The 20,855-nt window shown below is 62.6% G+C and overlaps 9 protein-coding genes across 9 annotated transcripts; 6 read left to right on the top strand and 3 right to left on the bottom strand.

The window, feature by feature from the left end:
• Window positions 1-740: 740 nt before the first annotated feature.
• Window positions 741-3,540, top strand: COLE_02807 (uncharacterized protein; the record flags this gene model as incomplete). Its single annotated transcript, XM_018419769.2, has 2 exons — window positions 741-1,490; window positions 1,528-3,540. 2 exons carry the CDS (start codon window positions 741-743, stop codon window positions 3,538-3,540), a joined length of 2,763 nt encoding a protein of 920 aa, XP_018276172.1.
• Window positions 3,541-6,184: 2,644 nt separating this feature from the next.
• Window positions 6,185-7,669, bottom strand: COLE_02808 (uncharacterized protein; the record flags this gene model as incomplete). Its single annotated transcript, XM_018420976.2, has 3 exons — window positions 6,185-6,325; window positions 6,373-7,322; window positions 7,417-7,669. 3 exons carry the CDS (start codon window positions 7,667-7,669, stop codon window positions 6,185-6,187), a joined length of 1,344 nt encoding a protein of 447 aa, XP_018276173.1.
• A 197-nt stretch (window positions 7,670-7,866) lies between these two features.
• On the top strand, window positions 7,867-9,274 carry COLE_02809 (mitochondrial 37S ribosomal protein mS29; the record flags this gene model as incomplete). Its single annotated transcript, XM_018424186.2, has 3 exons — window positions 7,867-7,975; window positions 8,011-9,144; window positions 9,177-9,274. 3 exons carry the CDS (start codon window positions 7,867-7,869, stop codon window positions 9,272-9,274), a joined length of 1,341 nt encoding a protein of 446 aa, XP_018276174.1.
• A 147-nt stretch (window positions 9,275-9,421) lies between these two features.
• COLE_02810 (uncharacterized protein) lies at window positions 9,422-9,934 on the top strand (the record flags this gene model as incomplete). Its single annotated transcript, XM_018419770.2, has 1 exon — window positions 9,422-9,934. One exon carries the CDS (start codon window positions 9,422-9,424, stop codon window positions 9,932-9,934), a length of 513 nt encoding a protein of 170 aa, XP_018276175.1.
• A 1,368-nt stretch (window positions 9,935-11,302) lies between these two features.
• Window positions 11,303-13,402, top strand: COLE_02811 (uncharacterized protein; the record flags this gene model as incomplete). Its single annotated transcript, XM_018424187.2, has 4 exons — window positions 11,303-11,713; window positions 11,813-12,704; window positions 12,797-12,821; window positions 12,874-13,402. The coding sequence occupies 4 exons, from the start codon at window positions 11,303-11,305 to the stop codon at window positions 13,400-13,402; spliced, it is 1,857 nt and encodes a 618-aa protein (XP_018276176.1).
• A 1,190-nt stretch (window positions 13,403-14,592) lies between these two features.
• Window positions 14,593-15,035, bottom strand: COLE_02812 (uncharacterized protein; the record flags this gene model as incomplete). Its single annotated transcript, XM_018419771.2, has 2 exons — window positions 14,593-14,622; window positions 14,655-15,035. The coding sequence occupies 2 exons, from the start codon at window positions 15,033-15,035 to the stop codon at window positions 14,593-14,595; spliced, it is 411 nt and encodes a 136-aa protein (XP_018276177.1).
• Window positions 15,036-15,316: 281 nt separating this feature from the next.
• Window positions 15,317-16,332, bottom strand: COLE_02813 (uncharacterized protein; the record flags this gene model as incomplete). The annotated part of the gene is made up of 2 exons (XM_018421537.2): window positions 15,317-16,148; window positions 16,196-16,332. 2 exons carry the CDS (start codon window positions 16,330-16,332, stop codon window positions 15,317-15,319), a joined length of 969 nt encoding a protein of 322 aa, XP_018276178.1.
• Window positions 16,333-16,750: 418 nt separating this feature from the next.
• On the top strand, window positions 16,751-17,128 carry COLE_02814 (uncharacterized protein; the record flags this gene model as incomplete). Its single annotated transcript, XM_018419772.2, has 1 exon — window positions 16,751-17,128. One exon carries the CDS (start codon window positions 16,751-16,753, stop codon window positions 17,126-17,128), a length of 378 nt encoding a protein of 125 aa, XP_018276179.1.
• An 820-nt stretch (window positions 17,129-17,948) lies between these two features.
• COLE_02815 (uncharacterized protein) lies at window positions 17,949-20,760 on the top strand (the record flags this gene model as incomplete). The annotated part of the gene is made up of 7 exons (XM_065626236.1): window positions 17,949-18,051; window positions 18,088-18,714; window positions 18,749-18,803; window positions 18,838-19,201; window positions 19,235-20,236; window positions 20,270-20,399; window positions 20,465-20,760. The coding sequence occupies 7 exons, from the start codon at window positions 17,949-17,951 to the stop codon at window positions 20,758-20,760; spliced, it is 2,577 nt and encodes an 858-aa protein (XP_065482505.1).
• Window positions 20,761-20,855: the final 95 nt, after the last annotated feature.

Raw genomic sequence — 20,855 nt, forward strand, 5'->3', positions numbered from 1 at the left:
ACACGTCGCGCTCAACTGCCCCCGCATACCGCCACGGCATTCGCGACCCTTGTTGACACCGCGTCCATTTCATCTCCCACTACTACTACCCACTCTCACGGCGCTTCTCCAACTGCCCGTGCTTGTCTTCCCTCTCCCATCCCCCCATCAACAACCTATTCACCCCCCCTCCACCCCTCCAAGCCATCCCCCCACCCGCCATCGCGTTGCAGCGCACCTCAACTGCACGTGTTAAGCCACCCCACCCCGTGTGAATCGCGTCTTAAAGGGCGTACAGGATCGCGGAGACCGTGCGCCGAGGAGGGTACAGAGACAGCGCGCGCGCGCACCGCCCTACCACCGCATCCACTCCCCCCACATCGCACTCGTCGCGCCCATCGCCCACCAGGTCTCCTGTCTTGTTACCTGAACTCATCGCGTCACATACTCATCTCGCATTTGACGCGCAGTTGAAATCCTCGACTCGATCAACCCACCGAATTCGATCTCGGCTTCGACATCGATATCGTCTTCATCAGCTACATTCACTTGCACTTCCACATCCAAATCAATACACGCGCAGCCACACTTGCGCTTGACGCCCGTGCGCCGTTGACACTGCACACACCTCACTTTGCATTCTTACAACTTGCACTGCGTCCAGCCTCAAAGACCTCTCAGCGCTTTGCGCACAGGCACTCTCACAATCTCCGTCAACACATATCATTACCCGTCCTTTGGCCACTGTTGCTGTCGCCAACATGACAACTCCGCCATCATCACTCCCTTCCCCGACACCGTCTTCTGGCTCCTCCCAACACCATCACAAGCCTCAAACCTTTTCGTCCATTGCCGCTCACAACCCGCACTCCTCTTCCTCCAACACCGCCTTTGGCACGTCCCCATCCGGCCCCAGCCGTCTAGGCGCCCCTGGCGACCGAATGCCGCCCCGCGCCGAGGCCTCTAACAACAAGTCCGGTGAAGACGCTCAGCAGAGTTCTCAGTCTCAGCCGTCTTCGGGTTACCAAAATACGTCGTCGCATTTCCTGCCCCCGGTCACAACATCGCCACCCCCTCACGCTCCGCCTTACGTTCCCCCCGCTCAACACGCCATGGCCCCCGACCCAATCCACACTCTATCTCTCGCCGGCCAACCTGGTAACGTTTGGGGATCAGCCTGGCGCCCAGGTCCACCTGGTGGGCCTCCTGGAGGTCCCAACTATGGTCAGGCAGCATACGGGCGCGGTGCGCCCAACGGCCATGTCACCCACCAGTTGCCGCCCAATCCCATGGAGGCGTACGGCCCCGGCTCGCGCCAGTCGATGACTTCAACTCCGGGCGTCGGACCTTTGAGTGGCATCAATGGCGCCCACTCGGGGCGCTCTGGTTCGCAGCCGGGCGAGCCACGCGATCGTCGCCGAGAGCGTCACCGTGACGAGGAGAGCAGGGACCGTGACGAGGAGGAGATCATCAGCACCATCTTCGTCGTTGGCTTCCCCGATGACATGAGCGTAAGTCTGTCAATTTGATTAAAGCTGACATCTTCAGGAGCGAGAGTTCCAGAACATCTTTACCTTTGCACCGGGTTTTGAGGCGGCCACTCTAAAGTTCCCGTCTGGCTCCAGACGCGAGCCTGCCGCCGCTGTTGCTCTCCTCGCAGAGCTGCAGCACCTCGCCTCCCAACAGAACGTTGCTCCTCAGATGGGCAACCAGGAGCACTCGGAGCAGCAGCTCGAGGAGACGTTTGCCAACATGAACTTTGGCGGCACTCAGTCTTCGACTGCCTCGAACACTCCTTCGGCGGCAATGTCGCTTACGCCCTCCGCCCCGAGTGGGGCTACGCTCGCCCCGTCATCCTCTATGCCGCAGCAGGTGCCTCCACGCCGCCAGACCATCGGGTTTGCAAGGTTCAAGACGCGGGGCGATGCTCTGTCCGCGCGTGACCACCTCCAGGGAAGACGCATCGACACGATCACAGGCGCCACCCTCAAGGCGGAGATGGCCAAGAAGAACCTTCACACGAAGCGCGGCGCGGGTGACAATGACCTCGTGGGGCTTCTGTTGCGCTCTGGCCGCCTTTCGCAGCTCGTATCCCAGCAGCAGCAGCAGCAAGCCCAGGCCATCTCGGCTGCCAACGCTGCCGGGCTTGTGCAGTCCAACTCTGGGCCTAACATGGGCCTCCAGAGCCAGAACCCTGGAGCGATCCAGTCGGCAAAGGAGGCATGGGACGCTTGGCCGGCGCCTGGTCAGACTACTGCCGATAACAAGACGGACAAGCTCAACACCCAGCAGGGTATGGGCTCATCGCACTCTAATACGTCCGGATCACCTCCCCTGTCTGGAAAGTCGCCCAACTCGCGCCCTACAGACAGCAAAGCACTTCTCGCGCTTGCGGAAGAGGCTGACGAGCTCGAGGGTTGGTCCGTTGGCTCTGTTGGTATGGGAGGCATGGCGCTCGAGGGATATCCCAACACTGCCTCTGGTGGTCGCTCCGGCCCGCTCTCGGCTGGACCTATTCATGGCCCCCAGTCTGGCATGGGAGGTTCTGGCGGGTACGGAGGGTATGGCCAGCACGGGTCGTACTCGTCTGCCCTTGGCTTTGGCGCTGGCAACGACAGCTCGATCGACCCCCGCAGTCTCGGCATCACTGCTAACATGAACCCGGCTGATCAAAACCCACCGATCAACACGCTGTACATCGGCAACCTGCCCGCTATCTCGCCTCCCACGCATCCCCCAAACTTCTTGGAGGAATCGCTTCGCACTCTGTTCTCGCGCCGCCCCGGCTTCAAGCGCATGTCTTTCCGGCAGAAGATAAATGGGCCCATGTGCTTTGTCGAGTTCGAGGACATTCCGTTCGCGACACAGGCCATGCGTGACCTCTACGGCAACACCCTCAATGGTCTCGTCAAGGGTGGCATCCGTCTCTCCTACTCGAAGAACTCGCTTGGACAGCGTGGCAACGCCCACCAGCAGGCAATGGGCGGCTCAATGTTTGGTGGAATCGCGCATGGCGTTGCCGTTGCCGGCATGTCCAACACACCGTCCGGCAACCAGATGGCTCCTGGTCCTCCCGGCCCCGGCTCCTACTCGATGGCCGCCTCGCAGCCTGTTCCGATCGGGCCGCCTGGTAGCCAGGGTGGGGACCGCCGCCCTACCGAGGGTCCCTCGTCGCTCTCTCCGACCGCCCAGCCGTTTAATGCTCCGCTGGCCACTTCGCCGAGAACACAGCGGTTCTACGAACCTGGCCCGCTTGACCGCCAGAACAGCAGCGGGTCAGCCAGCGGCTCGACGGCCTCGCAGGGCACCGCGATCCCGGGTGCCGGCGGCAAGAGCGAGGCGGCATTCAACTCGTTCGGTCCCTCCTCTGTCAGTGGCGGCTTCTCGCCCGTCTCTTCTCCCATCCGTACTCCCGCATCGTTGGGCTGGGTCTCGTCCTCGGCTGCTCCCGGCAGCTCCGGCAACACTTATGGCGGGTTCGACACGTTCGGCATGCAGCACCACCTGCCGTCGCTCAACGGCGCTGCCAACGCGTGGGGCCAGTCAAACGCCAATCAGTAAACCTCGAGTACATCAGACCTAGCCATATCCGTTACAATCCCATCGATACCCCGTCCCGACATATTTCCGACATATCGCGCACCCGCACGCTTGCTTTTGGGTACCAGTTTCCGCACACGGACGTCTCGCGCGACCGCAACCGCACACCTCACATCATACGCACAGGCACGCACTCACTTCATATCCTGCCGGCCCTCGCGCCGCAGGCGTAATCATTGCTTTCCACGTCCACGTCCGCATGTCACCATCTATCTACATCGCCCCTCCCCCATAGCTAGTCATTGGCCACTGGCCCGGTCACTGATGTGGCGGGCTGCTGAATATGTATGCATCGCCGCCTGGATGGCGCACTATCGTGAAAGTGTAATACGAGGACCAGATAGACATGAAGTCGGTTGCACGCTGACCTATTAGGTAGTTCCTGGCTGGGGCAGCACGTATATGCAGGAAAGGCACTACCCGCGACACCGGGTTGTGTGATGCCGCACCCTCTGATTCTGACGGCCAAGTAACATCTCTTCGTCGGCAAAGACGTGTACAATTGCTGATGCCCTTTGACGGTGTTGTGGTAAACTATCGCTCTATGGAACCTTCTGACTGAATAGCAATGTCGCGCGCTGGGAGTCATGACGAATTCAGGGAATCAGCCGAAACACAAACAACAGTTGTCGGGACACGAATGTTCGTTGTGGGAATGAGGGGATTACAGGTTTCTACGGGTTGGTATACACGGTACCGAGGGTTATGGTCGGGGGTGAGTGGTGAGGGCTGTGCGAGGGCTCTACGGATATGTGCTTGCGGAGGTGCGCGTAGCGTCAATGTGACGAGTTGAGCGTGGCGCCTCCTGTCCTCCTTCTGGGGGTGAGGACGAACCAAGGGGGACTACGAAGTGGTCGACAGGTAGGAAGGTGGGGGGAGCAAGGTATTGAAGAAGGTATCGGCCCAAGGGAGGGTATTAGGACGGGGTCGCATCGTGGTGTCGAAAGAGAGAGTTGATGCTCGCACGATGCGCTTTAACGAGTTGCGCTGGATTATTCCTCGGATCTGCCCACCGCCACTGTAGCAGGTGGAAAACGGATGCCTTTTACGTCGATGAACCCCTCGAATCCTTCAGTCAGCTGGTCAATTTAGACGAGACTCACGTTCACAAAGGTTCTTGATCCACTCTTGATCAATCTGGCGCGTCCCCGCCTCTGCCCTGACAATGAGCTTGTCGAACACATCATTCTGAGATGTTAACGGAGACAGCCGACGATGACTCACCCCTTCTAGCTTGTGTGACTCGCTCCTGCCCCCGACATCCCCGGCATTTTGGTTATTCTCGTTCGCCGACTGCATCTCGCGCTGCTGCAGAGCTGGAAGGTCGTTTGCCGAAGCTGGCCTCGAGGGAGGCTTGTCCCAGGCCCCGACAACAAGCCTGCCGTTCATTCCTACCTCCCAGACATTGCCGTAGTTGACTGGGTAGTGGGAGTCTTGGATGGGCCGGGGGACGGGGTTAGGCTCCATATTGATCTCTCCGAGGAGTACATGAACTTGAACTGGAAGGGCATGCACGACCGCCTGCGCAAGACCGGTAGCGAGAACGTACTGGTGGCGAAAGTACGCAGCCTGCGCGACGAGATCCTCTGGAGTTTCTTCGCCGCTGTACTCTTTGGACAGTTTACGAAGACGGGTGAAGTGCAGAACGTCAGAGGAAGGTCGTCTTGTTACGACTGTTCGACTCACCCAGTAGTTGATGTAAAGTGTGTGCGCTGCATGATGGTTATACCGCTCAAGTGGTGATCGGAGGTGGCGGCACACGGTGTCACTGTTGAGCCTGCGATCGACGATCACGATCCACGAGTGAGTTGATAAGACGTGAGCGACGCAACGTTTGACGATGTACAAATTGCGGGACGTGGGCGCCAACTGCTGAGCGGCGAAATAAAGGCCTGTAGGGTGCGATATAAGCGCCAGAGCGAGACTTAGCGCGTCAATCACTTCTCGTCGGCACGCCGGGTTCATCGGCTCTCTGCTGAGAAGAGGGCGGCCACGTCGGTCATGCCGACCGTACGCCAGAACCTCGAGTGGGGCCGCCTTCGGCGGGGGGTAGGGACTGAGTCGGAGGATGGGAGGCATTGGAGTAGGGAGCAAGCTGCTCAGCTCGCGGTGTTGGAGGAGGATGGCGGGTGGGGGGAAGGAGGGGAAAGGGAGGAGGGAGGAAGAGAGTGTTGACAGAAACAAGGCTGTGCTCTGAGAATGGACGAGTTAACAAGATAGGGCGGGGAAGTCTAGGTAGGAGGGAGGATCAAGAGAACAGAACGACGGAGGGTCGACGGCGAGAGACGAGAGATGGAGGAGAAACAGAATTGTGACGATGAGCGGGAGACAGAGAGCGATGAAGAGATGGGAGTGGGAAGGAAAGAAGGAAGATGAGACTCGCATCAATGGTTGATGAAAGTGTGTGTGCATGCAGACTGCACGTACGCGCGTCCGGCTCCTGGGTGTGAGTCTGTTTGGGTGCGTTTGTGGCGCGTGGTCCCAATCCCTACCCCAGTCCGGAACCCATCTAAAGAGTACATACACTGTCCTACAGCAATGCCTCGTCCCCTCTCCCCGCCGCCATGCAGGCTCGCCCCGCAACGCATCCAACGCCCAGGATGCACTACTCGAACCGCTTCCACGCAAATTTCTCGTACTCCTTGACCTTGATCCTGCGCTTCTTGGGCAGTTGGGGAACGCGTGGCTCGATAAGCGCGCGGCGCTGCAGCGACTGGAACCGGTCCTTGAACAGGTTGCCCTCGGGCTGGCGTGAGCTTCCTTCCTTCCTGCCCTCGGTCCACGCAAACGTACCTTGACCTGCCGCAGGCTCTCCGCGAGGTCCTCGCCGAGCTGCACCGCCACGGGGGCCTTCTGGACGCGGTGCTTGCCGATCTTCTCGCCTCCGGCATGCCCGAGGCGCTCGCGCGCCGCCGCCGCCGCGCGACGCTGCTGCGCCGCCAGTTCTGCGGCGCGCTCCTTCGCCGCGACAGACTTGGACAGCGCGCGAGCAGCGCCCACGTGCCGCTCCATCTTGCGGCGGATAGCGTCCTCCCGCTCAGCCAGGCGGAGGGCCTTGGCGCGCGCGGCCTTGTTCCGCTGCGCCTGCGTCTTCCGCTTCGTCGGCTTGGGCTTGAACCCTTCCGCGTCCTCGTCCTCTTCCTCCTCGCTCTCGTCCTCGCCTTCTCCGCCCCCAATCCGCATGCCGGCAACCATATCCTCGCCGTCCTGATTCTTCCGGAGCGCATCCACGACGCCGCCGCGCGCTTCAATCTCGGCCTGCACCCGCTCCTCGGCCGCAAGTGTGTCCATCTCCTCGGCGATCGCCTCTTCGAGGAGTGCCGCGTGAGCAGGTGCACTGGGGTTGTACGAGACGCCGGCGCGCGGGAGCTCAGCGGCCAGCTGTGCCGCGTCCACGGCGCGCCGGAGTTCACGCTGCCGCGCCAGTGTCTCGGGTGTCTTGGGCTTGACCTTGACCACGCCCTCGTTACCCCATCCGCCGGGCAGACTCAGCTGCTTCTCCGTCACCCACGGGTCGGCCAGCGTCTCAGTGTCGATCACCTTGATGGACGCCGACGGCGTGCCATTCGCCTCCGCCTTGAGGGCTGTCCTGCGAAGCCGCTTCTTCTCAGCGCTGGAAATCTTCTTCGGCGCAGCGGCGGGCTTAGCGCGCGAAGTCAAGGACGGTACGGCGCTGCGCTCATGCAATATTGCGAGCGAGCGCAGAGGCTTCTTCTCCCTCTTCCGTCGCACCTGCTGCGTCACTGCGGTCAGCTCGTTGGGCTCAATAGTCGATTAAGCTGCTGGCACGCCCGGCAATCACTACTGCGGAGTGGACAGCTGCTCGTTCCGACTCACTCGCGACATCGCCCTCCGTGTCAATGGTAAACAGCGCATCGTTGGACCGCGTCTCCACCGGCCCACCCGTCAGGCGCTCCTCGGCGCGCGCAGCCTCGAGCGCGGCCTCCTCGGCGGTGATGTCGACATTCTTGCGCCAAGCCTTCTTGCCCTTCCTGCTAGTCTGCTTGGGCTGCGCGGGCGCCGCGCCCTTCTTAGCCGGCCGGTCGTACGGCTTAGCCGCCGTTTTTGTCTTCGGGGTCGTCGCCGGCATCGGTGTTGTTGATGGAAGCAGCGGTGCAGATCTGATCGCCTTGGCCGGTGGAGGGTGGAGGCTGGGCGGCGAATCCAACTTTTATTAGTTTCGCGGATTTCCTCGCCTTTAATCCGGGCCATCCGCCGAGTCCCGACTTCGACTTCGACTTCGAGAGCAAAGTACATCGCACGCCATACAGCGACAACAACCACACCATGTCCGGGCTCATCTCGCTGCGCGCCGCGGCGCCGATTGCGTCGGGCTCGCGCGCATTCTCCGTCTCTGCGGTTGTCGCGAAAGTCAAGGGCGAGAAGGCTAAGAAGGGTGCGCTCCCCCCCTCCACTTTTCACTGACGGCAGCGGCGACGGGTGTGCGCAAGAAGCAGGGGACGGGATTCGGCGCCAAAGGCAAGGGCGCGGCGCGTGGCCCGGCCGCGCTGATCAAGGCCGGCGGGCTGACGCTGCGCACGACGATGGCGCAAGAGCCCGCCGACTTGTCCGACCTCGTACAGCTGTACCCCGAGGCGCTTGTGCCTCTGAACGCGGGTGCGGCGGCGACATTCCCGCGCGCAACGTACGAGCACCTCAAGGCGTTTGGGCTGCCGAAGCGCATCGCGGGCGAGCTGGGCACGGGCGGCCTGCCGGCTTCGGTGATCCGGCAGGCGACGCTCGACCTCGTGGGCTCGTTGAACGCGGCGAAGCGCGCCAGCTCGGCGGACACGCGCTTGCTCCTCACGGGCCCGCGGGGCGCGGGCAAGAGCATGCTCATGCTCCAAGCCGTGGCGTATGCGATTGAGGCCGGGTGGATCGTGCTGTACGCGCCGCAGGCGAGCAAGTGGCTAGACTCCAGCTTGCAGTACCAGTACGACGCGGACAGCAAGAGCTTCCACCAGACGGAGCTGAGCCAGGGCTTGCTCGCCAAGCTCGCGGCGGTGAACAAGGCTGCGCTCGCCAAGGTGACGCTGCCGGAGGCGCTGAGTGTCGGCGGGGAGGAGTTTGCCGCGGGCGCCAAGCTGGCGGACGTTGTCGCACTCGGCGCGAAGGAGCAGCGCCTCGCCGTGCCCGCGTTCGCGGCGGTCGTCGACGTGCTCTCGAAGCAGACGGCCGTGCCCGTCCTCCTCGCCGTGGACGAGATGCACGCACTCTTCCGCACGTCAGAGTACCGCGCGCCCGACTACACGCGCCTCGAGCCGTACCACCTCTCTGCGTCTGCGCTGGTGCTGGACCTCTTTACGGGCCGCAAGGCGTTTGGCGCCGGCGCGGTCCTCGGCGCGCTCTCGTCCAGCAACACGCAGTGCCCCGTCTCCGACACGCTGCTGCACGCGCTCGGGCTGCCGACTACGCACCCGGTGCACCCGTATACGGCGCACGACGAGGTGCACCTCGCGAACGCGAGCTCGGGGATCAAGCCTGTCGAGGTGCCGCTCGGCATGACGGGCGCCGAGGCCGCGGCCATGTTTGAGGTGTGGACGCGCAAGGGATGGGCGACAAATTGTGAGCTACGAACAGAGTACTGCTAACGCCAGCCGCCGACGACGTGTTCCTCGGCGCACTGAATGCGTCGGCGGGCAACCCGGGGGAGATGGCGCGCGGGTGGCTCAACTCGCACCAGGCCCACGTCTAGACACCGCTCATTACACATTGCATGCGACTTTTCATGGCTGTTCGTGATGCGGGAGAGGCAACGATGAAGGAGGGAGGGAATGGGTCAAGTCTGTGAGAACGTAGGTGGGAAGGTGTGTCTGAGGGTTGCGGAAGCGCCAGGCTGTGAATGCCACGCACGATGCGTGAGAAGATCAAATGCCAATCATGGGAGATGAAACAGCTGACAAGTCGATCGGCGCCCCTACTGTTCCGTGCGACTCGTGAAACGGGGCAGAGAGTTGTGGGATCAGCGGATCAGCGGATCAGCGGATCAGCGGATCAGCGGGCCGTAGCGCAATGGGCAGCAGATCTGACAGCAGAGCTGCGGGCTGCGGGCTGCGGACAAGCATTCATACTCCGGTGCGGAAATGCCAGAACGGCGCGCCCGACGCGCGAGCGATGCGACCGGCGCGGCCGGGGCGAGTCAGAGGTCAGAGGAGCAGTCCAGACACGCCGTCCCAAGTCAGTGGTTTCCGTGACCACGATGGAAATCAGCGGACCGCGGGGCCGACGTGATGAAGTGAATCCGCCTATCGCGTCGGTGCTGCTGCTCGCCGGGCGGCGGCTCAGCTTCTTCTGGACAAATGAGCCGCACCGATGTGGACGGGTGCAGCGCGGCCGCTCGCGGCGTTGCGGGTGAGCATGGTAGGTTGGTGCATGGGCGAGGGATGCACGAGGGGGTGATGGACTATGTGGAGGATCATAAACCAGATTGCGAGCTGCATGAGCTGACGCTGCATGAGGTGACGCTGCATGAGCTGACGCGCTGACGCGCTGCACTGACAGCTCGCATGACGAAATGCGTGGCGCTATCTGGTTATCGGACGGACAAGGCCGAGATCAGGAGCTTTGGGCGTTCGGGCGACCTCCACCGCCGATTGGAATTTCCCGGCTGTCCGCGAATAGCGCGAGCAAGCAGCAAGCAGCAAGCAGCGAGCAACTATCGCTCGCTGCGACATATGCCGCGTGCATGCCATGTTCCATGATGGCGATCTAAGCGGGGGGGGGGGGGGGCGTGGAGGTGGAGCACCAGGATCCGGCCGTGGGGGGTGGGATGCATGTGACGTCTGGAGATATGGAGTGGATGTTTCTGTAATTTCCAAGGATCGGAAGGCTGGAGCAAGTGGAGGGACCGAAAGTGGAGGTGAGACGGATAATCACCCGGCCGGCAACGGCGTGCGCGGCATGGCGCTGATCGGCTAACTGACTACAGAGCTCTAGAGCTCCCGCTACACTTTTGCCGCGAGCCGTTGTCGTGTTGTCGTGATCTGGTGCATGCAATTCCCGCTCTCATCGGCCAGTCTGTGTGTGTGGGTGCAGTTCAACTGCATGTAGCGTTGACTGTGCGCCAGCGTGTGGGTGGACACTCGGGTGCAGGAACATGCTTGCCTCTTGTTTGTCACTGTCAGCTGTTGGGCTGCAACGCGATGACGACAAGGATGATGGAGCGGGTGGCGGTGGCTCATCAAGCAGCATCAGACGACGTATGGCTCTCGCCTATCGGAGCGGAGGCAAATAGAGATTGTCCGGCAAAAAGAGACTGCTCTCAAAGTGGGTTGTCCGTCACCTGGCCTCAAGAGCATAGGCGAGGCAGCGGGGGGGCGCTAATTTCCAAGGATTGCGAGAACAAGTCGGTGGAGGTTTGCAAGTTCTAGTAACTACGTGCGCCTGCACGCACCTGGGCGTGTTCCTCCGTCCGGCGCCGTCGGTCTTTGGTCGGCCCTTTGTTTTCCTCTGGCGAGATGCCTCGCCCAGAACGCTCGGTCGGGTTATCGGCCATGAAAGCGGTGGGAGACAAAGAGTGGAGGTGGCAAGGTGTCGCGGGCATGCCACCCCGGGCGAATGCATACCCGGACCAGTGCAGTTGCCGCGTCCAATGCCGGCGACGGGGCATGAGAGGGAGGAGGGAGGAGTCTCGCTCATCCCCGCCCGCCCCCTTGGCCCCCGCCCTCTTTGGCCCCGCCCGCCAGGTGGAGCATCGTCCTCCCACTCCACCAGTTGCTTCTCCATGTCGCTCACCCGCATCGCGCCGAGGCCCTCGCTCACGCTCTCACTCTTAAAAGCTTGCTCCATCCCCCACCCACTCCTTTTCCCCAATGTTCAGTCTACTCCAGTGCTCCCCTCCTCATCCTCACGCTCACGACCCATCACACGGCCGTACGCTACAAGCACTACATCCACCCCATCCACCCCATCCACCCCCTCGATTACCCACCACCACCTAACCCCCCTCGTCACCACCACCCCCACCATGTCTCTCCCCGCCGGTGTCCAGATCACCCTCCCCACCCCCAAGGGTGCCGACAAGATCCTCACCCCCGATGCCATCGCTTTCCTCGCCGTCCTCCACCGCTGCTTCGACAAGAAGCGCCGTGAGCTTCTCGCCAACCGCCAGAAGATCCAGGCCGAGCTTGACAACGTGCGTATCGAATTCCCACCCCCCCCCGCCCCCCGCCCCCCGCGCCCTCCTTCACCTTTCCCCCCACTCATGCCGCCCACCTTTGTGCTAACCCAACAGGGCAAGCCCCTCACTTTCCTCGCCGAGACCGAGAACATCCGCAAGGAGGCTTCATGGCAGTGCGCCCCTCCCGGCCCCGGTCTCCAGGACCGCCGCGTCGAGATCACCGGCCCCACCGACCGCAAGATGGTGATCAACGCTCTCAACTCGGGCGCAAAGTGCTTCATGGCCGACTTTGAGGACTCGAACTCGCCCACTTGGACCAACATGGTCGAGGGCCAGGTCAACCTCTACGACGCCGTCCGCCGCCAGATCGACTTTGAGATCAACGGCAAGGCCTACAAGCTCTCCCAGAGCCCCGCTACCCTCCTTGTCCGCCCCCGTGGCTGGCACCTTGAGGAGACCCGTGTCATCATCGACGGCCAGGCCATGTCCGGCTCCCTCTTCGACTTTGGTCTCTTCTTCTACCACAACGCAAAGGAGCAGGTCAAGCGCGGCCTCGGCCCCTACTTCTACCTCCCCAAGATGGAGCACCACCTCGAGGCACGTCTCTGGAACGACGTCTTCAACCTCGCCCAGTCCTACTGCGGTGTCCCCCACGGCACCATCCGTGCCACCGTCCTCATCGAGACCCTCCCCGCTGCCTACCAGATGGAGGAGATTCTCTTCGAGCTCAAGGAGCACTCGGCCGGCCTCAACTGTGGCCGCTGGGACTACATCTTCTCCTTCATCAAGCGCCAGCGTGCCGCTCGCAACGCTGTCATGCCCGACCGCTCCGATGTCACCATGACCGTCCCCTTCATGGACGCCTACGTCAAGCTCCTCATCGCCACCTGCCACAAGCGCAAGGTCGCCGCCATGGGCGGTATGTCGGCTCTTATCCCTATCAAGAACGACGAGGCTGCCAACGAGCGTGCTATGGACAAGGTCCGCCAGGACAAGATCCGCGAGGGTAAGTGATCGTCGCCTTGCGTCTTACGGCATTCCACCACCTCCGCCTCCTCCACATCTTCTCCCCCTTGCACACATGCTGACTCCTCACAGCCAAGGCTGGTCACGACGGCACCTGGTGAGTAACAGACTTCATCCCAACGCTTGAGCATATTTGCTGACTTTGTCAGGGTCGCCCACCCCGCTCTTGTCAAGCTCGCCATGGACGTCTTTGACGAGCACATGAAGGGCCCCAACCAGTACTACGTCCGCAACGACAACGTCGACGTCCGTGACGTCAACATCCGTGACCCCAAGGTCCCCGGCAAGGTCACCGACGCCGGTGTCCGCGACAACGTCTCGGCCGCCCTCTCGTACTGCGCCGCCTGGATCTCGGGCAACGGCTGCGTCCCCATCAACAACCTCATGGAGGACGCCGCGACCGCCGAGATCTCGCGCTGCCAGCTCTGGCAGTGGGCCAAGTACGGCACCAAGACCGACTCGGGCAAGACGATCAACGTCGCCTACCTCAAGCCCATCTTCCAGGAGGAGGGTGCCAAGGTCGCCAAGCTCCCCGGCATCAGCGCCAAGCACGTCGCCATCAGCACCGAGTACATGCTTTCGCAGGTCCAGGCCAAGTGGCCCAGCGAGTTCCTTACCTCGGACCTCCAGCACCACCTCGAGGGCGGTGCTGCCCCCACCCCCAAGGCCGCTCTCTAAACGGTGTGTCGATGGACGCAGGAGGCTGCCAGGGCTGGCCAGGGCCCGGCGCCAGTAGCATAAGACAAAAGCGCAGTACGCAAGCGTGTTGTGTTGTATAGATAGGATGCATTTGAGCTTCAACGATCCGGCCGTGAGATAGGGATGTTCGTTGCGTGCCTGTGTTTTGTTCGTTATCATCTTGGGCTTGATCTTCATCTTCCTCCTCGTTGAGCCTCGTCCTCCTCGACTCATCCAGTCCTTTTCATATCTGTCGTCGTTTATCCCACCCCCATCCTCAGCCATAACGTTCCCACGCAGGATACCCGAGCTGCCCCTCGGCTCTTCAGCGCCATACCCGGGCTTGCCGAGGTCCCGGGCCGTGACAATGGTCAGCGGACCAGCGCCCAGCGGCCGGGCTTCTGCCAAGCCCTCGTGAGTCGCATTGTCGCGTGGATGCCATGCTTTTGAGGCATCCGTCTTTCAACGGGAGCCTGACTGAACAGGCGGAGTACACGCCTGCCACATACCCGCCGTCGGCCCAGAACATGCACTAGACGGTGTGAGACTCCTGCTGCTCTGGCATTGCTCTGCCGCCGCCGTGCGTAGTGATCTTGCCTCTCGCAGACGCACGTCGCACAGAACCAGCGCAAAAATTGGGCAGCCCGCAACCAGTCAGGCGGAGAGGTACGGAGCCGGGCTGCATGCTCGCTCAGGTACGCGGACACACGCTATAAGGTCGCCTGCGCGATTCGAACGCTGCGGTGGCGACCGGCGCTCACTTGGACGGTGCGCCTGCTAGCAGGATGCGGCCTCCGGCCCGAACGTGACGCCTTTCGTAGGGAGTAGCGGGCGTGATGAAGATGCGTCTATGCTGATTGCTGGGCACCACGCTGCTCCCCGGCTCGCAGGCCGCCAACCATCAGCGGGCATTGCAGCGATGAGCGTCAGAGCCGTCGTGGGGGTCTGTGAGAGCACTTCCTCATGCACAAACTGCGCAGATGAGACGCTGTCGAACCCATGGCCCTAGCTTGCAATGACAGAAATCTCGCTGCACTGGCCCAGCATGAAAGTGAGGTCAGTGTCGGTCCTGGCTCTGTGCGTCGAGTTGTCCGCCACCGCCCGACCCCCACCCCCCCACCCCCACCCCCATACCCAGGAGGCGTGAATGCTGTGCATGGTATACAGGGATACAAGCGTATCGTGACGGGTTACTTGACGCGGGAGAGGAGGTAGTTGATCTGGGTGAGCGCCGCCGCGTCCGCGTACCCACCGACGAGCTCTGCTTCTTCCCTGAGCCCCCGCCCTTCTTCATGCACGCGTGCAGCTGGCGCGCGGCGGACGCGCACCCGTTCGTCCCTTCGCCCTGCGCGCGCAGGTCCGACGTGGCCGCGAAGCACGCGAGCATCGCGGCGAGCTCGGCGGCGCACGGGGGTGGCGCGGTGTCTAAGTCAGAGGTGGCGTTAGGAAAGGGAGAGGAAGAGGGCAAGGAGAGATGTCCGAGAGCAGTGATGAAGGAAGTGCGACGCAGCGACGTCGAGCGGCAGAGATACCGAGTCGGATGATGTGTCATGCAGTGAGATGAGCAGAAAGGCGGGGACGGCGAATTTGCAGCAAAAATCACGGTCAGCACCTCTCCAACACCACTACGCATCCCCACTCACTGCGTGTTGGGCGGACCTTCCAGCGCATGGTTGTTGTTGGTGTGGTCGACACTCTGAGTTCGGCGTCGAAAAGTCGGACAGTCCGTTGCAATGTGGAGTTTATCCGGCACCCCACTTTACCTCCACCTCAGAACTTCAAGTCTCGACAACCCACGCGGCCACGCGGTCTGACTGATGCATATAGAATACATACATAGCGGGCACCTGTAACCCGGCTCCGCAGTCTGCCCTCTCCCTATAGCTCTCATGAACTCCCGTAACGCGCACACGCTCACTTGCGCCCCTTGGAGCGCTTGTTCGCAAGCTGCTGCTTGCGCTCCTCGAAGCGCACAGCCTTGCGCTGGTTGAGGCCGCCGTCCTCGCCCTCTCCGCCCTTCTTCGGCCCCTTCTTCCGCTCCGCCGTCCCAACCTTGGTGAGGATGCTCATCGCGGCCTCCTTCTCGCTCTTGAAGTCGCCGACCGTCGCCTCGAACTTGCGCTTGATGCCCTTGGCGCGCGGCTCGCCCTCGATCTTGTTGTCAAAGCGCCCAAGCGACGCCGTCGCCGTCTTGGACACCAGCATGCTCCGCTCGAGCTCGGCCTTGCGCACGGCCCGCGCGCTCGCCCGGCCCTCCTTGCTGCTCGTGACCGGCGCGGCAGTCTCCCGCCCCAGTGTAGACGTGGGGTTGGCGAGCGCGATGGCGACGTTGGCCGCGCGCTGCCGCTCGTTCTTGGCGACGCGTTGCTTGCGCTCCGCGCGCGCCTGGTGTCGCGGGTCCACCGTCGTGTCCGCGTTCGACTTGTACTCGTGCAGCCACTGCTCCTCGGCCTCGCGGTTCTTGCCGTCCCGGCCCCAGCGGTTCACCCACTCCTGCTTCTCCTCGTCCCACACCTTCTTGTCCTTCTTGCTGTGGCTGATGCCCTTGGCCTTGGCGAAGCGCTCCCACTTGGTCAGCGGCTTGGGCTTGGGCAGCGGCTTCTCGCGGGGCAGCTTGAACTCGGGCTCGGGGAGCTTGACGACTGGGCCCTGCTCCGTGCTCTGGGTCTGGAGGGTGAACAGACCACCGAGAAGCGCCTGCGTCGACGTAAGCGTCAGCGCAAGGAGGTGCGCCTCGCGGTTCGACCTAGAGTTAGCGCGCGTCGTGTGATGTGAACCACAGCAGTTACTCACGAGTACTCCTCGGCATCCACCGGCGTCGTGTCGTATGCCGCGAGCAGGCCGACATCCAGGTCGATCGGCGTCGCGCGCGTCAGCACATCGGTGCTGCGGGCCGCCTCAAAGTCTGCCAACTGCTGCGAGACGTCCATGGTGTGTGGTATGGAGCAGTATGCAGTGGTCTGTCAACTTGTGGCCACCCAAAACATCCCAGGCCGCCGAAATCTCAGTGGGATAAATGGCAGAAAAATTGGGGCGAATAAATTGCCACGGTGGATCGGGGGGGCTCGGCCAACCAGCCAGCGAACCAGCCAGCGGCCATATCGCCCTCGACCCTCGTCCCTCTGTCTCCAGACACCACTCTCCAACACCTTCCCATCGCATCCGTCTAGCTATGTGGCCCGTGAACGGTGCGCGCCGCGCCGAGCGCAATGCTAACAGTCAGCTACCCCCAAGATCCGCGAGCGCCAGATCGCTCTCCAGGTGCGTGCGCCGTGAAGCTTCGCCGAAGTCTCCGCTCTCCGCACCTCGGCTCCACTCGGGCCGCCATGTGGACTCGCGCTTGAGGGCATGCATGGCGGGCGTCGGATATGGGGACGAGGATGGTGGCGGAGACAGAGGCGGATAGCGAGGATGAGCGCCATTGCAAGCCAAGCGCAGCTAACGACAGGCCCGGGCTGGTGTTCCTTCTTACCTGAAGAAGCCCAACTCGAAGCTCTACCTTGGTGCGTCATTTGTGTATCGTCGCGGCGCGATGCTGATCTGCGCTACTGTTTTGCTTTCGTCTCGATCAAACGTGCACCTGTCCATGATGCCGCGACGCCGTCCCCGCGCTCTCCCCTCGCCATTATTCCCACCTCGGTTATTCTCACGCCGTGCACGTTCCTCGCTGCGCTCCGACTCCGCGCTCTGCCCCGCGCGCGTTCTTCCCCTCATGACCTTTCCTAACTTGTTCATCCCCCTCATCCTCTCCCCCAATACCTCCTGGTACCACTTCAACCTGTGCGCTCCCCTCACCTTGTGACTTACGACGCCACCGCACGAACCGCCTGGCGCTGCCCCCACCCATCACTTTGCAAAATAGGCGGCTTCCTCGGCCTCCTCGGTGTCGGCCTCGTCGGCAACATGTACTACCTTGTGCAGTACGCTCGCGTTAGTATCCCCGTGTTGCGTCCGAGACCTCTTGCTGATGCTATCCTCAAACCCCGGTTCGACGCGCCCAATTCTTCCGACACCTCCACTCTTTTGTTCTCCTTTCGCCGGGTGCCGCTCCTCCCGTTTGGCTGAACCTGCCGCATCTCCCTCCTACCACGGCACCCGCCCTCCTCTTTGACGGTACTTGCATTCCTCTCCGCGCCCACTTCATTCTTCTTGATGTCCCCGTTCTGCTACTTTGTCACTCGTGCACTTCCGCCAATCTCCTCTCGCTTGTTTCACCCAACAGGGCAAGGCCGTTGCCAAGTCCTTGGACTAGTTCTGAAATCATGAATGCATAGCTTCGAATGGGTGGTGTGCAGCAGAGTGGGTCACTGCGCGCATAAGTAGGTGACGGGTCGGGTGGATGAGACCGCCATGGCCGTCGACAACGCCGAGAGTGTGCAAGCGGGATGCGCACGGACATGGGTGGGCGGGATGTCGCGTGCCGCCCCACCTGTACCTGACGTCACATGAACTTCCAACACCATGTTATGTTCGGTCCCCGTCCGGGTCTCTTGAGTTGTTCCTCCTTCTCTTCTCTCATTACCTCTGCCAACCACTCGGAGCGAGGATGCCTTCTCGGCCCGAGCTCGTGCTGAACAGGCCGTCCTTCACCGCCTCTCCGCCGCCGATGACAGGCTCTCCCGCCGACTCCCCGGGGACGGATGGCACGAGTGAGTTCTGTGGCATGGCTTCCCATGTTAATCCAGCTCCACGCCAGTACTTTCGGCGTGAGAGCCTCGCAGTGGCCGGGGCCCGCCGCTCATCCTTCTACAACTCTTACTCGCCGAGCTCGCCCATAGCGGTCGCGCCGCGCCGCCGCTCCGGCTCTGGCTCCTTCGGCTCCGTGCCGAGCGCCAGCAGCTTCTCGGCCCGTCCTGAACGCCTGGGAACAGCGGGCTTCGGCGTGAGCTTCCGCAACGCGTTCGCCGCTCCACTCGACGAAGAGACGATCCAGGAGACGTCGAGCGGCGAAGTCTCCCCTGGCTCCACGAGCCCTAGAGGCCATCGCCCCGGCGCCCACTCGCGTTCCATGCCCGTGCCGCGACGTCGGCGGTCGAGCACAATCGGCCAGATCCACTGGCTCCCGGGAGGCGCAGGCGGAGAGACTGGCGACGAGCCTGGTGTCGACGTGCGCTCCGCCCGCGACCAGGAGGCGTACGGACACCTCAAGGCGCCCACCGCGATCACAGTCATTGACTACTCGTCTGATCCTGATGCCGAGGACACCAACATCCGCGTCGACTTCCCCGGCACCAAGCTCAGCAGCTGGCTCAACAGTGCAGCTGGGCAGCGCCCGATTGGCGACGACCGCAAGCCGCTGGGCGTCCGCTGGAGTAAGCGATGTCGGAGTACGCACGCTGAAGCCAGTCCACGTCACCGGCCTCAATTGGGAGGTCATGAAGACTCTGACGCTACGCTATCAGTGAGTCAGGACTGCTGAGCGAGCACTAACGCAGGCTCCATCCCCTTGCGGTCGAAGACGCGCTCCGCTCCAGCCGCTCGCCTAGATCCAAGATCGACTACTATAGAACACACATGTACCTCCAGATTCTGGTGCACCACATTCACGGCCCAGACAAGGACGCCCTCGAGAAAGCGACGGTCGGCCTTGCAGAGGGTGAGGATGGGAGACAGTGCTGCGACGACGCGGACCACGACCATGACCACCGGGTGGACGACATCGAGGCGGTGATGCCCAAGAAACAGCGCTGGTGGCACCGCAACCCCGAGGGCCAGATCCGTCTTCCTGAGGGCGTGGACGCCGTATTTGGCCCCACGATGCCGGGCCAAGCGCGCCGCAAGAAGGGCGAGGATGGCAAGGTGGGTGCTTGTCACGGCGCAGCTGACGTCTAGTGTGAGCCGAGCGAGGTAGACATGACCGAGACGCACAGACTGGTCGTCGACCAGCTGTCGGCCTCGTACATGGTGCCAATACGGAAGGGGATCATCTCGGCGTTCATGATGCGCGACGGCCTTATCATCACGATGTGCGAGAGCGACATGAGCGAGGCCCTCGAGCCGATCTACGAGCGTCTCGAGGACGAGCACTCGCTTCTCCGCCGCTCCGGCGACGTGAGCATGCTTGCACAGGCGCTGGTGGACGTTACGGTCGACTTGAGCATAGAGATAGCGCAGGCGTTCGAGGCCGAGATTCTCAAGGCCGAGAGTCAGGTCCTTGTGTCTCCCCAGCTCGAGTTCGTGCGCCGCCTCTTCATCGTCCAAGCGCAGATCACGCGCTTCCGCCGGCAGCTCACGCCCCTGCTCTACGCGTGCTACATCATACGTGACCAGGACACGGCGCGATCGGCGGCAGCAGGCGAGCTGACGCTCCCGCGTAGACACCGTTCCAACTCGACGGCGACGGCGGCCAGCCTCTCCGCCATGGGTGCGGGCTCAGGCCAGCAGTCGTCCATGGGCCTCGGCCCGTCGCAGGGTGTCTCGCCACACCTCGCCGCCGGCCCGCAGGGCATCCCCAACATTCACGGGCTGCACGGGGGCAACGCGGCCGTGCCCGGCTTCGCGATCCCCGGCCTAGCCCCCGCCGGCGCAGGCACGGCGGGCGGCCTCAGCGGGCTGGGTGGCATGGGCCTCCCGTCAGTGCCGAACGTCGCCATCCCCGGCTCGGGCGCAGGCGCAGACATGCCGCCGGCCGACATTCCGGAGGAGGGCGAGTGGACGCCGTCGCGCGAGGGTTCGGGTCCGGCAGGCGCCGCAACGCCCACGCCTGTGCAAAACCCTACGGCCGCCGCCAATGCCGCGACCGCGCTCGCTGTTGGCGCGGGCCACCATTCTGCGCCCGGCTACTTTTCGCTCCTGAGCAAAGTGTACATGAACGATGTTATTGACCACCTTGAGGTAAGCGTGGCTGTGCGTCACGGCTAACCACAGATGGTGGTCGGCTCGTCCGAGCAGTTCGTCAGCACTTGTGACCACCTCACCGACTACGTGTTCAACGTGCTCTCCTTCCAGACCAACAACAGCATGGAGCGCCTGAGCATCGTGACGGTCATCTTCCTGCGTGCGTATCCTAGCTGGAAGCGCTAACTCCAGCTCTGACTTTCATCGTGCGCCGTTCCCTCGCCGCATGGCTGACCACAGTCCTCGTACTTCGGCATGAACTTCACGGATTTCCCGGCACTCGAGACGGACGTGTGGAACGGATTCTGGAAGTATGCCGCGCCGCTCACCATTGCCTTCTTCGTTATCTTTTCGTTCTCGTATATCCAGACGGGGTGGGACACGCTGCGGCGCCGCGCCGAGCGGCGCCAGAGGGAGCGCGATATTGGACGGCGCAGATTCTCGTACGAGAAGCTTTAGGTAAGGATATGCATCGTGTGTGGGAAGGAAGAGTGAGGGTGGAGCTCCTGGAGAGCGATTAGTGGAGATCAGGGGGGGGGGGGGGGGGGGGGGTGCGCGTTTCAAAGTTTGAGCGGGGCAGTGATCGCACTACGGCTGCGACTCGGGCACTTCCGAC

This window comes from Cutaneotrichosporon oleaginosum (genome assembly GCF_008065305.1).
Source record: "Cutaneotrichosporon oleaginosum strain ATCC 20508 chromosome Unknown ATCC20508_contig02, whole genome shotgun sequence".
Lineage (NCBI taxonomy): Eukaryota > Fungi > Basidiomycota > Tremellomycetes > Trichosporonales > Trichosporonaceae > Cutaneotrichosporon > Cutaneotrichosporon oleaginosum.